The following is a 16874-nucleotide window of genomic DNA, read 5'->3' on the forward strand; positions in this document are numbered from 1 at the left end:
GCATTTAAAAGGCAAGATTTTTTTTTTAGCACAACTGTGAACTTACAAATTTGATGTGACAGTTACATTTCAACAAACCTCAAAATAAATACATAATATTTAATTTTAATAACTATGTACATTGCCAGCTGGGTACTAGAAATATCAGGGGGAACAATCTGTATAGATAATCTAACCACTATGCTGTACACCTGATATCAATACAAAAGAATACTGAATGTAAGCTGTAATTTAAAAAAAATTTAAGACATAAATAAATAATATTTACATAAAAATGTTTGTTTGGGTATCATTTCCCATACCTAGGTCCTTTTCGGAAATATCTCCCCACACCAGGCTGTTTGCTATCCATAAAGAAAATATAGAAAGTTAAATATTTAAAGCTTAAAGGTAATCATAGAGGAAGTAGTTTTAAGCTCACTAGATGTATGGAAAATAAGATAAAAAAGCCAAAGGATAGAACCGGAATGGAATGGAATGGAATGGAATGGAATGGAATGGAATGGAATAGAGCAGGTGCCAAAATCATTTAGCAAAAAAAAAAAGAAAAAATTTTCACAAAGCTACTATTTCCATAGATCCAGCTTGACAAAGAAAGGGAGAAACACCTCAAGTGCTCAGTGAGTAACTATGGGCTCAAATTCACATTCCTGAATGTTCCTTGAAACTCTGAATCAACTTCTAGGTGTCTATTAAAAAAAAACAATAGCTGACCGAGCCCTGGCTGTGTGGCTCTCCTAGTTATAGCATCGTCCTTATATGCCAAGGTTGTGGGTTTAATTTCTGGATAGGGCACATGCAAGAATCAACCAGTGAGTGCATGGATGGTTGGAACAACAGACTGATCTTTCCCTTTCTCTCTCTAAAGCAGGGGTAGTCAACCTTTTTATACCTACTGCCCACTTTTGTATCTCTGTGAGTAGTAAAATTTTCTAACCGCCCACCGGTTCCACAGTAATGGTGATTTATAAAGTAGGGAAGTAACTTTACTTTATAAAATTTATAAAGCAGAGTTACAGCAAGTTAAAGCATATAATAATATGGAATGCCCACTAGTGGGCGGTAGGGACCAGGTTGACTACCACTGCTCTAAAGCATAAAAATAAATTAAAAAAATAAAAATATAGCAACTGCCTCAGCATTCTGCTTGTGCATGAACTTTTCAGACTCTTGTTCACAACCATTCAAGAGGCAGTAAATATTTCTTCCTTACACACTGGGCACCTATGCCCCTTTTTTTCACCCTCGTATCTATAGCCAATGTAAATTCTTTCAAACCAATTTACATCTTTCTTCCCCAAACTCATTGTCTACAAGAACCCTGTCAGCTCCAGGACTACGGACATATTACTTTTCCTCCAGCCCTGCTGCTGGTGGCCCAGACTGCATGTCCCAGGACCTGGTTCTCCTGGCCAATAGAGGGCTCAGTCAGGGAGGTTTAGGATGAGATGAGAATTTAGACTGAAAGTACTCAGCCCCCAATACAAGTAAGGCTAGGAAAACTCTTGACACAGACATGGTCCTCCCTGACTTTCACAAACTATCTTTGTCCTCTTATAGTATCAAATGCTGAGACATAATTTCAGATAGAACAGCCTAGAGTACGGAAATCAACTGAAAAGATCATGATTCTCGAAACGTGATTTGGCAAGACAAAGCTGAAACAATGGACAGTCCCCACAGGCACTATCAACTGTTAGTATCAATGCCATGCACAGGATAGTGTTTGTGAATGGGTAAATAAGGAAGTTAGGATGCAATGAATCAGTTAGGAACACTGAGCTTCAAGTAACAGAAAACCTAACAAGATTTTTAAAGGAACAGAGGTTTACTCTACTCATCTAAAAAGAAGCCTAAGAGATCAGCAGCTACTAACTTTGCTTCCATAGCCCAATGATATGAAGACCTAATCTCCCCACGGCTATTATTTTTTTTGGTGGTGGTGGTGGTGGTGGTGGTTAGGGGGGCAGGGAGGGAACTTTCCTGTTTTTGGTCACAATAGGGTATCTCTACTCTGTGCATCCAATCTGTAGTTAAGTGAAAAAGAAGGGAAGTAATAGTTTCTCTCTTTCTCTCTTTTTTTTTTTTATAAAAAAAGAAAGGCCTTCCCAGAACTTTTCCCTCCCCCATCTCACTTAAGCACTTGCCTGCTAGAAAATGTTTACAATACCCCCAATTCTGAAAACAACCTGTTCATTCACTTTGAGTTTTGCTTAAACAGATAATCCTTACACTACAAGGCACCTTGTTCCTGAGCCAAATGTGAAGACTCGGAGTCATTAACCACTGCCTTCCAGGGTTCCCACACTCCATGGCACCCAGGCTTTCTGGAGACTTGGGAAGTGGGGGTAAAAACGCCTTTAGGATCCAAAATGGAAACGCAGGAACTTGGGGGCTGAGCACTTTCAGTCTAAATTCTCATCTCATCCTAAACCTCCCTGCGTTGGGGAACCTGTGGGACCTGCACTCTGTGGAGAACTACTTCCCAAACCTGCTCCCAAGACCCAGCCTCCAGTCGCCTCCGCCCTCTGGTCATTCACTCCGCAGCCCCTGCCCTCACTGTATCCTGGCTCCTCGCAGGTATGCAGGTACGCCAGGGTACATGCAATCTCAAGGCCAAGGTTAATGTCCCTCATTTGCTTTTATCTTTCCTAAGAAGTCCTTGCAAACAGTTCTAATTGTGCTCTGTCAACTGTTTCTTCCCTCTCTCTCTTCACTCCCTCTGCGCCACATTACCCTCACAGGAGTTGGCATGCCTTCTGCGTGCTCTAGAATCTCAATTCTCCCAGACCTTGCAACAGCGTAACCCTTCTTATGCTCGAATTTAATAAAATAAGAACTTGCAGTTAAGGACAGATGACTATAAATCTAACACAATTAGAGATGCCGAAAGAAAAGAGAGAGAGAGAGAGAGAGAGAGAGAGAGAGAGAGAGAGAGAAAGGAAGAAAAAAGGAAGGGAGGGAGGGAAGGAGGGAGGAAGGAAGGAAGGGAGGGAGGGAGGGAGGGAGGGAGGGAGGGAGGGAGGGAGGGAGGGAGGAAGGAAGGAAGGAAGGAAGGAAGGAAGGAAGGAAGGAAGGAAGGAAGGAAGGAAGGAAGGAAGGAAGACAAACCATGGTGGGCCAGAGAGAAGAAGAAGAAAGACCAAGGCACGACTTGTTGCCTGGATGAGATCGTCATGAGGTGTGGCTCTTCTCATAAAGAATATGTTCAAAAACATTTAAAAAGTCCAGTTTGTGCTTCCCCAGCAGTTCCCAATGCAAGCCCTCTTTTATGACAAGGCAATTAGGAATCCTAATGAAAACTGTTAGATAAGAGGGTCAATCAATAGGTGCCCCCACATGTCACCATCAATCACCAGGGCTCCAGGGCAGTAACTTGCTCTTACCAACTGAACATCACCCTCTGTCTTCCAGCAAATGTTTCCAGTTTCAGAAACCAATGTACCTTGTCCGCGGCTGCTTTTTTTCCTTCCTCAAGTCTCACATGCGGTAGAGAATTCAGTCGCTCCTGCTGGAAAGAAAGGAAGTGTGAGTGGAGCCCCCTGTGGTCAGGGCATATCCTACAGCAGGGATAGTCAACCTTTTTATACCTACCGCCCACTTTTGTATCTCTGTTAGTAGTAAAATTTTCTAACCGCCCACTGGTTCCACAGTAATGGTGATTTATAAAGTAGGGAAGTAACTTTACTTTATAAAATTTATAAAGCAGAGTTACAGCAAGTTAAAGCATATAATAATAATTACTTACCAAGTACTTTATGTCAGATTTTCGCTAAGTTTGGCAGAATAAATCTTTATAAAACAACTTACTATAGTTAAATCTATCTTTTTATTTATATTTTGGTTGCTCTGCTACCACCCACCATGAAAGCTGGAATGCCCACTAGTGGGCGGTAGGGACCAGGTTGACTACCACTGTCCTACAGGCTTGGTCTTTGGGGAGACTGGCTTGGGTATGCTGGCTGGGATATGTCTTTAGAGGAAGTACTGTCTGTCCCTCAGCACAATCAATAAGTTGTAACCACACATATATTGTGTGATTATCCTTGTGCTACTTGTTGCAGTGAATTCCAAAGCAAGGGACCAGGCACTAGAGTAGAAGAGACCTTGGTTGTAATCCTGCCCCAACCACTGAGAGAATCATTTAAACATTCTGAGCTTTATTTTCCTCATTACTAAAAGGGGGAACTAACTGGCTTTGCAAGAGGTTTAGGAGAGTTGAGTGAGGTCACATATACATGTCAAGCACATGGTACCCAGAGGCGCTGCGTCAGTGTTATTATTAAGATACACTCCATCTTCTCAAAGAACATCCTATTTATTTGAAGAGATGAGACATGCAATCAAATATTAGAGGAAATAGTAATAGAAGTACCACTGGAATTCCAAAGGAAGTAAAACATTTGTGAAATGAATATCATTCTTAAATTACTTTTTCTGATATTATGTAAGTATCACATACTCATTATACAAAATGGGGTGCAAAAAGTATAAAGAATAAACATTGTAATGACATTCATTCCAAATCCATACACACACATTATCCATAAGTGTTACAATAATGCCAATGAAACTTAAAAGTCCACATAATTTTCTAAAGGAAGTAAAACTCCTCAACAGAAGAGTAATATTTAACTTGATAAAGCTATACAATGGCATATTATATAGGTATATAATAAAAAAATAGAGTCCTAACTTGGAAAGATACAGAATATCTTGTTAACTTAAAAAAAGCAAGTTGAAAACTGATGGTTGCCAGGTGACAGGGGACTTGGGGGTGGGGTGGGGGGCTGGGTGAAAAAGAGGAAGGGATTAAGAAGTACAAACTGGCAGTTACAAACTAGTCACAGGGATGCAAAGTACAGCATAGGGAATATAGTCAATAATATTGCAATAATTATGTATGGTACCAGGTGGGCAATCAACCTATGGGGTGGCAGGGAGGATCACTTTGTAAGTTACATAAATGTCTAACCCCTATGTTGTACACCTGAAACTAATATAATACTGAATGTCAACTGTAACTGCTTAATTTTTATTTTAAAATGGAACACAAAAATGCAAGCTGAAGTCCAAAATATATAGTGTGAAAATGGCTATTTTATTAAAGCATGTTTTCCTCTGGGGTTTGGGATGATTTCAAACACTTCATACGTGTCTGTACTATTTTGGGTTTGTTTGTTTGTTTTAGCCTGCAGGAGAGAGAGACAAAGAGACAGAGACAGATAGGAAGGAGAGAGATGAGAAACATCAACTAACCCATAGTTGCCTCACTTCGGTTGTTCATTGATTGCTTCTTATATGTGCCTTGACCCATGGGCTCCAGCCCAGCCAGTGATCCCTTGCTCAAGCCAATGACCTTGCGCTCAACCTAGCGACCACGGGCTCATGTTGATGACCCCAACCTTAAGCCCGCAATTCTGTGCTCAAGCTGGTGAGCCGGGCGCGGAGGGTCTATACCCTGCGCCACCACGGGTCGGGCTGTACCGTTTTGTTTTAATACTATCAATATTTAGTAATTTGGAAACTGTTCTGAGCCATTGGTGGGCCTTTCTGAACAACCTGCCAGATGGTAAAAGTGGAGCAGAAACGAAGGAGGCGGTCCACAAGATACCTACCGGGCGAGGGCCGGAACCAGCGCTGCCTGCGTCCTACGACAGCGATGTCGCTGCACGAAACGCCCGTGCAGGAAGCGGCGCAGGCTGCGGAGGCGCCTGCGCAACAGCCAGGAAGGCGCCCTGCCCAGGGAGAAGCCCCGCCCGTGAACACACACCTGCGGGACTTGATTATCATGCTCTCGATGGTGGGCCACGTGGTGGACGTCTACTGCGGCAAGACCTTCCAGCAGGTGCAAATCAAGCCTGATGGTCAGCCTCCACCTGGGCGAGTTCTCCATCACCTTATGGGCCAAGAAGCACCGTCATCCGCTGCCCCCCACTTCATCCCTCAAGGAGCCAATCAAGGCACAGACGACTTCTCTGGGGAAAAATATGTTCTAAGAAAAACAAATAGAACAGGCCTGGCTGGATAGCTAGGTAGGTTAGAGTGTCATCCTGGAGCACAGAGGCTGCTGGTTCAGTCCCAGATCAGGACACATAAAAAAGACAGATGTTTCTATCTCTCTCCCTTCCTCTCTCTCTAAAATCAATAAATAAAATTTTAACAAACTAAAAACAGAAAAACACAAAGAATATATTAAAGGAGGTGCGGAAGAAGGAGGAGCAAGAGATATCACAGCCCCCAGAGTAACAAAAGGACACTATCTTATTAAATGGACAACAAACAGGGCTCAAACCATCTGCTCAGACGTGAGGGTCTGAGCGCAGTGTGGGTGTGGTAGCCCCAGTCGGGCTCTGTGAAGACGAGATAGGCTGTGCTCCTCCCAATACTGGGTCTCTTAGCAACGACAGATAGCTCCCTGAGACCTCTCTTTGCATTGAAGTGTTGAGCGTGCCTTGTTACCTGTACAATGGAGCCTATTTGAATGTCAGTGTCAAGGGACAAAGAAAATACTGGCTTGGTAGACTGTGAAGTGAAAGGTGAACTGCACCTCTTTGTTTTCGTTCGTTCATTCGTTCCTTCCTTCATTCACATATTCAGCGTGAATGGATGATTGGCAGAGAGCTGGGTACTTGGAGAACAGTCTGGCCACTCACAAGCCATGCAACCTCCAAGTTATGACACAGGTACATTAGCCAAACCTTGTCCTGTCCATATGGTCATAGTGGGAACGTTGGTGATGGTGATGGTTGAAGTGACATGAGAGTGTTCCTATGAGTGACACAAAGCAATAAACAACATTGGGCATCTGGCACATCTTCTAATTATGATATTTAAAGTTTTTTCCCCCTACTCCCATGATGGAAGGAAATAAAAATGAGGCAAAAATAAAAGAGTGCCTTTGATTTATGTCCTAAAATGAGACAGTCACAGAGGCACATATACACAGAGAGACTAGACAATACAGCTGGCATTTTAAATCATGGACTCTGCCAGGCACAGGCATGATCTCATTTAATTTTCAGAGCACCCATGGAAATCGCTATCATACCTCAGACAGAAAGCAGGAAGAGTACTGACACTCCCAAGGAACTTGCTCAGGGTCCCACTGCATCTAAGTGGCCATCTAAGCAGGATTTAAATGCTCATAACCTGCTTCATCAAAATGTACTAACAAATATAGTATCAAAATATAAGAAGAAGACCAGCAGGCCCTTGACACCCTGGAAGTGGATACATCTCGGCCTTGGCATTGCTAGGACAGGCCGGGCACTCAGAGCTAGGCTGGGGTATTCTCCTGTCGAATGCAATTTCCCAAAACACTAAAACCAGACATGAGGCCACTCGTACTCTTTTCTAAGCACAGACAAAAAGAAGAACATTCTTCAAATCACAAAAATAGCAGACATTCTCTCGTCCTGGATGCTACGAGTGACTACTGCCTCTTTCCCAGTTCAAGTTTGAGGCTTCCTCCAGTCTTCTCGCTACATAGATTGGACTTATTAAGGGACTCAGCCATACAGAGTGGGGGTGCTGGAGGGGGGAAGTGGGTGCAAGGGGTCAAAAGATACAAACAACCAGTTATAAAATCACAAAGTCATGGGCATGTCATGTACTGCATGGTGACAGAGGTACCTCTGAACATCAAATGACAGCCACAAACTCACAGAGCTCCTGCATGACTTCCTGTAGGTCCCCAGTTTCCCAAGGCAGATGGGGACCCTGATTATCATCACCACTGCCAGCCAGTATGGGCACAGGCCACTTGAGAATTTTCTCCTCCCCCATCCCTCCTTCCCTGAGACAATGTAGACAAGATGTCACCAGCCCTGCGGCAATAAATCCTGTGCAAATTTATATCTTGCGTCTCTGTGCCTAAAAATTATTTTTTAAAAAGATTAAACATGAGTGTGGCCACGTGGTGAAAATATGAGACGAAGGACAGGCTGCCATCCTTTTTGCCCACAAAGAGATGACTGAGATCTGGGCTCTGCTTCCCTTCCGGGAGCAGGCCACATCAGTTTCAGAGCGCGCTCCTAAATCAGGACGCCAGGCCTGGGAGGGTAGCAATCTGTCCTCCATGGGCAAAGGGACATGCCAACAAAGAAAAGGGAAGAATTTTTAAAAAGAGAGAGAAAGACCAGAAAGAAAATAACTTGGTGAATGTTATTCAAAACTCAAAAAGCTGAAAATTCCTTTTTAGCAAAAAAGAAGCAGGCTACTGTATAATATTCCTTCTCCAACCCAGGCAACGCTCAGCCTACTCGTTCACACGGGAACCATCCTCACATTCGCTGGTGTCCTAACTTCTGTAGGCATCTTTGTGTTCTTGTCTGCTGAAGAAGATAAGCTTGTGGGCTGCCAGGCGGCGTTTCAGTGGCAGGCTGGGGGTTTGTCTGTCACCTGGAGCAGAGAGAAGCAAGAAGGTTGACAAGAGGTTTGAAGGTGGCCAGGAGGCAGGTGGGAGGTGATCAAGCTGAACCCAAGACATGAGACACGGGGACAGGAATACAAAAGGAGGGGCTGACATCCAGAGTCCTTTGAAGGGACCATCAGCTGAGCATAATGACTGAGTTAGTCCTCAGATGAGAGTAAAGGCAGCATTAAGAATGGCAGCCAGGCTCAAGCTGGTTTGGGGGGATCAGCATGGGGGAGGCAGGGGGGCGGATGCTCCTTTCAGCCAATAGAAAAGCATCGCAGAAAGCTGGTTTTAGAACTGGGATTAACTCCCAGTGAATCTGGATTGTCTGCGGATGCCTTGAGGACAGTGCACATGGAGTCCTTAGCTTCAGGTGGTGGAGCTCAGGATCCCAGACAGGACAGGAGGTGAGGTGACAGGTGCTGGGAGCACTGAACCACAGGGTGACATGGAGCATGGTGGGGAAGAAATCTGAGTAGAGTTGGCGCCCAGAAATATTCTATTCCTGGCGTTCCCCTAGTGTGCAACCCACACCTCCCTCCTACGAAAGCTTTAGGGCCCACTGCACCAAGGACGGAGTCTAAGCCCTCAAATCCAATTGTTCTTCCCCTCTTCCTCCACCCACTAAGCTGTCCAAGACCAGTTTCAGTGCTGAGTGAGTGCTCTGTGAGGCCACCCTGGACTGCCCGTTCTTTCTTCTTCACTTTCTGCCGCATCAATTGCACCGCTGTTTCATGTTGTGTAGCTTCAAATGGTGTTAATGGACAAAATGGAATTACAGAGGTGAGAGAAGGCTGGATAAGGACAGGGAGAATGTGAATTCTAGACTGAGCTGGTATGATAATAAAGTCCACTGACATTTTTTTTTTAATTCTGAAGTGAGAAGCAAGGAGGCAGAGAGACAGACTCCTGCATGTGCCCAACCAGAATCCACCTGACAAGTCCACTAGGAGGCGATGCTATGCCCATCTGGGGTGTTGCTCCATTGCAACCAGAGCCATTCTAGAGCCTGAGGTGGAGGCCATGGAGCCATCCTCAGCACCAGGCCAACTTTGCTCCGCTGGAGCCTTGGCTAAGGGAGGGGAAGAGAGAGATAGGTGACAGGTGCTAGGAGCACTAAACCACTCTTACCACTGAGCCAGCCGGCCAGGGCCTAAAGTCCATTGACATTTACCTCTACTCTCATATGTTTTATGTCCTGGGATTCCTACAACAACCACTGGCTTCCCTCACCAGCCCCATTTGCAGATAAGAAAAGTATAGCACAAGGAAATTAAATGATTTGTCCCAAAGCCTGTAATGGGTAATGTTAAGTGTTGAACACTTTTATTCACTTATTTATTCATTCATTCAATAAATATTTACTGAGCTACTACTATGTTCTAGGTCCTGTGGCATTATTCCAAACACTGTGGTAGGGGATTGATGAACACAGTGGTAGACTGGACAAAGTATACTCTAGTGGGGAAACAAGAAATAAGCAAATATGTGTTGAAGGGAATGTAACAGTGTGATAGCGCTAATGAGAAACAGTAGGCAGGGTAGGAGACCCGGAGACAGGCAGGGTTGTCTTTTAGATGAAATAATCAGAGGTCCTGACTCTGAGCCCAGGGCTCAGTCCTCTGCTCCATACTGCAGATGCTGAAGGAAGCTGACTGTCATGAAACAGCCTATAGACTTCTCCTTCAGGAGGTGCTGCCCAGGATTTAGAACGTGCACCTCTGAGCACCAGAACCATCCTGAACAAGATCCCCCTCTACCTGACTGTCCCTGGCTGTGGGTGTCTCTCCTTGAACTTCCACACAGTTGGGCTGCCTGACTTAGCTTGACATGTTGACAATCAACTCCTTAGAGGCAAGAACATCTTGCATGCAGCTTATAGTAAGTACACCTGATTGATAAACTAAAAGCAATCAAAAGAACTGGAAGGCAGCTCCCCTTATTCAATATTCATAAAGATGACATTCAGCTGATCAAAGAAATCCCCAAATCCATGGGCATCTCTGCAAAGAAGCCTAGCCTCTTCATCATTCCCTGAATCCCGGGAGCTCCCCTCTTACGCAAACCAGGGCCAAACAGACCCCACTAGAAAACCAGGTGAGACTAGGAGACAGAAAATATGGCACCTGGGCCAAGTGGTGACATTTCTGCCAAGATGGGCCTGTGACTGCAGGTGGTAGAGAGTGACAGGAAGATGTGGGGGGAAAAACAGCAAAATGGAGACAGAGTGAGCCTCAAATTATTAAAACTAATCTGAAGAGTGACTGAGCAATAAATTGACTAGAGTAAGTGACAGAGACAAAATAACTTCAGTGACTGAATTACCTGTTGAATTTCCACAAACATCTCAAATGTGCGTTTCCTTTTAAATTTTTTATTTACAGCACCATCGAACATGTTTCACTGTTAAAGGTACGCATATATGCATACATTCCTGGGGGTTTTGCATACAACTAGCACTGAGTTATTTAAACTGTAGACCTTAGAGTTTCAGTAATTCCCCCAAATGTGACAATTACATTTTGGCAAAAATCACCAGTGAGAACAGAAGGAAGACTTTAAGCAACAAAACTCCACAAATACTGTAACATAACTTCAGACCTCCAGGAAGGGGGTTGCTCTCCCTTGGAAATTATCATCCTTGCTGAATTATGCCCATTAGAATGCCAAGCAGGTTCTGAGTCTATGGCCTGGCTCCGGATCAAGAGGAGACAGTTGATCCTTCTAGCAACATTCAAGAAAGTTCCGTGGAAACAGAAAGGTCCTGAATAAAACACCTGAAAAGAGAAGCTTTAGACAATGACACATCTGCATTATGTAAACGCCCAATTCATAAGAACATTTAGATTACAGTACAGGGCAAGTTCCACTTGAGCAACTAATTTCCTGAATCAATAACTTCTTTCTTCATTCCTGGGCTACCCATGTGCAAATACACTCAGAAGCACAAATAGGTGACAATTTATCGGGTACATGACAGCTATGGGATAGGCAATCATTCAGCAGTCATTACACAATCTAAGTTCAAAACACAAATCAGGTCACGTTTCCTTATGTTTTTCCAAACCAGTCCTTTTTTTGCAGCCTTCGATTGCAAAAGTGTGGAGACATGTATTAAAGCAGGATAATTTCAAAGCAGGAAATGCATTTTGTTCCATTAGGGGGAAAATGGATAATGATTTGGCAAAGGTTAAGGTAGCTATAAACGATAAAGACTTTCCATTAACATCTGAACTTGATATTGGAACTTGTCACTAGCACTAACATGAGCTGCTTGTCAGGGACCAATAACAAGAAACATCACTGAGATTAAAACTGGTGGAGAACTAGGCACCTTAACCCCAAGAATCAATTGGTCTGATATAGTCCAGTCCCACTTTGAATTTTTTATTTATTCATTTAGAGAGGAGAGAGAGAGTGAGAGAGAAAGAGAGAGAGAGAGAGAAAGGGGGGAGGAGCAGGAAGCATCAACTCCCATACGTGCCTTGACCGGACAAGTGCAGGGTTTTGAACTGGCGACCTCAGTGTTCCCAAGTCGACACTTAATCCACTGCGGCACCAGAGATCAGGCAGTCCAGTCCCACTTTGTAATAGGTTCATCACATTAAGACTATTCATGAGTTGAACAAATCATCATAGACTAGTGAGAGCAAATGCATTTTTCTTCATTTCACTCCGTGTTATAATGACTGATCTATATATAATCAAATATGTAAGGGCTTTTTTTTAACCAATTATATTTTTCTTTAAATATCTGAAGTTCTTATGTAGAGGTGACATGATTATAATTTTTATAAATAGTTAGATCTCATGTTTAAAAATCTTTTTGAAAAGAGTGAATCCTGCAAAATTGATTACAGTAAAAGGATTATTGGCAAAAATAAAGAGGGCAGGGTTTTTGTCAACAATGTCCCTCAAGTCCCCTTAGGTTAAGTCAGTGGTTATATTCCACCACCCCCCAAGGGACATGTTGCAATGTCTAGAGACAGTTTTGGTTGTCACAATTTGGGGGGCTGCTACTGGCATCTCGTATGTAGAGGCCAAGGGTTCTGCTAAAATACTACCATTCACAAGATAGCCCCCCACAACAAGGGACCACTCAGTTTAGTAATAAGTAGATGGGGAAAGCTCTTAGCAGCTCAGCAAACAACTGCTTTCGGATCATCCAAACTCTACCCAGTCAATTCTTTGATGTTCAAAGCATTCATCCCGACTGAAGTTCCTGATTTACCCCCACAAGAGTTAGGTTAGCTGGTGGCAAAAAAAAAAAGTAATTAAATATGGAGAATAGTTTTAATTCCTCTTCAAACAATCATTCCCTATTTTATCAAAACATGAGCAGGCTAATAAATTTTTCCCATCAACAATAGAGCCTGGTAGTCCTATGCATATCCATAATGGCCAATTACCATGAAAATAAATTAACCTTTATTTTCAAAAACAAATTGAAAGTTAGAAAAGAAAAACAGGTATAGTACTTCCTGCAGTTATGTTGAAATACCGTGGGAAGGACTCTTTCTGGAGAACTCACAGGACAGAAGAGCAATGCTAAGTGTCACCCCTGTGCCCTCCAAGGTAGCCTGCATGATGACAGGTCTGTGACCCACCACACAGACGAGGCCCTAGTCATTTTAAAAATTATTTTCAGTTCTAAAAATAAAAGAGAGAGAGAAGAGAGAGAATTTTCTGGAATTAACCTAAGCACACGGGAACACTAAACTGGGTGACGGGTTTTTTTTTATTTCCATCTCATAGAAAAACAGTGTTGTTTTAGATCCACTGTTTATCAGTGGCTACCACCACTAAGCAGGGCTGCTTCGAAGGGAGAGAGAACACCTTCAAGTTTCCAGGGAAGAATTAAAGTACAGGATAACCGAAGGGCTAAGGAAACCCAAGTAAAATACCCCACGGCAGGCATCACAGGGCCTGAGATGGTAAGTAAAGCCCCAACCCTATACAACAACATTGCAGGTGCTCAGCCTCTGTGGACATTAGTAAACTCATGCACATCAAATGTCTTAAAGTGGCATTACTTCCCACTGGGTCTACTCCATAATGTGGCATGTACCTAAGTGCTCATCAAGGTACTTTCTGAGGTTAGACTGAGTTATATTGGCATTCAGTGCCTTCTCCTTTCAAGAAAAAATATACTTTAGGGAATCATTAAAGGGCATTCTTTGGATGCAAACAAATAGGCATTCCTACAATCAGCTGCACAAAAAAGATCAAAGTAGCATTTTTTCCCTTTTCAAAAAAGCAGGAATGAAATTAGACCTTCAAATTTGGAAGTCAGAGACAAATTTCTTCTTTGGCTTCAGAAATCATTTTAGGCAGCATTTATCGGGGAGAACTGGGTCCACACGTCACTGTGGTGAGCTTCATAGAGAATCCTGTTTTACATGAGCACATGCCACACTTTTAATATTAAAAATAAAACGCTGCTGTGTATTTCCCCATTTTAGCGATAAAGCATATATATAGCCAAGTCCAATACACTCCTAGGGATAAAACATATCTAGTTATTTTTCTATTTGCCTAATTCATGGCCAATTTAAGCTCAAGTGATAGATTTTCAAGGAAATAAGAGAAATCTTATTCCACTGAGGACAACTGTTAAGCCTTAGAATTTAAGACTAAGACATATTTTTTTAAAATGGCATTGGTTCTGACAAATCCTGTGCCAGACTTGATGCTTAGGGCCCCAGAGGGGATTCTTTTTTGGTCCACTTGCAACCCATCAAAGAAGATTATAGTTCTCTTGTGAGGTACCTCCTATTTTCTCATGCCTATGATGAGACTGTTCTGGTTACAACATTGTTGCCTAAACTATTAAATACACGACAGATCTTCCCCAATACTAAGATAGGCCAGTTAAGGTTATAGATCCAAATTAGATTCTAATGAATGTATTTGAACTTGGTAACATTGGTCAGAGACATAAGAGCATCAACTCCTCAAAACAGATTAAAGCCAGCGATGAATTTCTTTCTTGTTTCTCCCTTGGGCATACACTTTCCCATCAGGTTACTAGTTGGCAACTGTCATAAGTACTTTTAAAATATGCATCATTAAAGGAAAATCAATCTAGCTTAGTTTGGGGACAGTTATGGGTATTCAATGTCATATATTCTTCTATCCCAGAAATGTTCATTTTTCTCCTGGTAAATGCTATATAGATTAATGTGATCACTTAAAACAGACTCAAAGGAAATTGGGCGGATGAGGAAGTCATTATGAAGCCATAAAGGAAAATAGTACCAAAGGACTGACTCTAAAAGACAGTACTTGTGTCGTACTTAAGGAAGTAGGACTGTCCCTATACTTCTGAGTTAAAAAGAAAAAATAGTTCATGTATTTAAACATTCAAAACACCCAGTGCACAGTAGCAAGTCAACATTCATTTTCTTTCCACTTCACAGAACGACACAGTCAAAAAGCATTTTCTTCCTGCCCTCTTCCTGCACTTACCACCCCCACCCCCCAGAAAACCTCTACTTCCTCTAATGTTCTGAAATTATTTTCTATCTCAATGTGTCCATTTGATATTTAATCAAAAAGGAGTCAAGGAAAAAATTGGTGCAGTGACAAGACTATTTTTCCTCTTTTATATCTTCCAGTGGAAGGGGTTGGGGTGGGGAGGAATATTCTGTGATGCACTTGGCAATGAGCTCACCTGAGAGTCAGCTAGAAGTCCTAATCAGTGTAAAACAAAAACTACTTTGAGTCTCATGTTCATAGTCACTGAGTCCCAGCCTTCAAGGTCCCTGATATATATATATATATATATATATATGCACACACACACACACACACACACACGCACACACACACACACACACACACGAGCACATGAGTCCAATTTGCTTCGGAAAATAAATGAGCAAACTGAAAGTGTTGAAGAGCAGCATGAGACGTCCAGGATCTTATAAAGGGTTGTCATATCAGTCACATAAAAATTAACAGACACAGTCAGTTAACCTCCCAAAGAGCTGACCCCTTACTGACCACAGAGAGTGTTCTGTGTGAGTTTGATCAGTGCCTACAACCCACAAAGCTCTTTTCCACAAGCCAAGCCGGTGGTTCCAGAGGGCCTCCTCTAGCCAGTCTGCTGATGTGGGTACCAGATTAAAAATGTGTGCTGTTGACATAACATTGGTCCTCCTGAGTTTTGGAAAAAGCTTGTCTGTGGCCACTCGCACAGCCATCCAAAGAGACTTCAATAGCCATGTCTGTGATTTCTCGTCTGTCAAGCCCTTCGCTTTGGTATATATCTAGAGGGGGAGAGCCGTTGTGCTCAGCACAGCCATTGACGTGGGCCAGGGGCAGTGCCCGGGGGGGACAGCACAGATGCTTGGCACAGCCCTTGGAGATGCAAGGTGAGCTGCAGAGTGACAGTGTGTCCTTCTGCTCGGGGGCCTCCTGCAAGTCCACGCTCTCAAACTGGATGGTCACATTGTGGATTCCCGCCTTGTGGAAGATCTCCCGAATTTTCATACTGGCGTCCTGATATCCCCTGTCCTTCTGATACTTGATGTGCAGGGTGGCAATGATCTTTCCACTGATCAGTTCCCAAACATGCACTTCATGGACACTGCTGATGCCTGGCACGGTGGAGAGCTTACTCACTAGAAGAGGGAAGAGCAAACGACAGCCCAGGTGAGAGCTTGAAGTGAAGGTCCCTTTAAGCATTGTCACCAAAATCATGTATTTACGAAGAATAACGGGAAGAAAGATAGCCTTGCCTGTACAAACACATTTCCCCACCATCTTCTTTCTCGTCTCTGAAGTCCTCTACCAAACAGTGTTAACCCATAAAATGCAGTTCAGGAAAATAAGTTTACAACAGCAAGTGCCCAGGGTTGCTGAGTTTACATAGGACTGGGCACTCCAATGGGCAGCCAGTGGGGCTATAGAGTAGGATGCTTTCACTAAAGGGGGTAATTGGGGGTATGGACCTAAAATCTTTACCAGCAATTCTAACACTAGCAATTGAACCTAAAAGGGAATCACCAAGTATTTATGTACAAGAATGGTTTGTTTGGGCAATGCTGTTTGTAAAAATGGGAAAAAAATAGGAATATGAGGAAATAGGTGAATCAATTCTATAACAGAATATGATACAGGCATGAAAAATGAAGTTGTGTATTTAAGGATACAACAAAAAAGGAAATAGCTAAACTATACATAAGGCATGATCTTTTTTCCTTTTCTTTTTAAAGAAGAACATTAGTGAGTATACACCAAATATATTTTTTAAGGCAGATAAAGGCTTGTTTTATTGAATGATTGATACAAAAATATTATGAGTGGTCATTTCCAGGTGGTCAAGTTACAAGAGATTTCTCTTTTTCTTATTTAGGTTCTTCTGGTTTTTGTGTGTTTTTTTCCATACTGTCTTAAATCAGCAGAGAGAGAGACAGTATTCACCAGTGATTATGGGCAGAGAGCCGGCAGC

At 42.8% G+C, this 16874-nt stretch overlaps 1 protein-coding gene across 4 annotated transcripts in view; it reads right to left on the reverse strand.

Moving 5' to 3' along the window:
- Positions 1-10782: 10782 nt before the first annotated feature.
- Positions 10783-16874, reverse strand: part of SLC30A10 (solute carrier family 30 member 10) — a 29238-nt gene continuing 23146 nt past the window's right edge. For all 4 annotated transcript variants that reach the window (XM_066380269.1, XM_066380260.1, XM_066380277.1 and 1 more), the window contains exon 4: positions 10783-16044. In XM_066380269.1, the coding sequence (XP_066236366.1) occupies positions 15545-16044 (500 nt within the window). In that variant the 3' untranslated portion in view covers positions 10783-15544. The remainder of the gene's footprint in view (positions 16045-16874) is intronic.

This window comes from Saccopteryx leptura, chromosome 1, assembly GCF_036850995.1.
Source record: "Saccopteryx leptura isolate mSacLep1 chromosome 1, mSacLep1_pri_phased_curated, whole genome shotgun sequence".
NCBI lineage: Eukaryota > Metazoa > Chordata > Mammalia > Chiroptera > Emballonuridae > Saccopteryx > Saccopteryx leptura.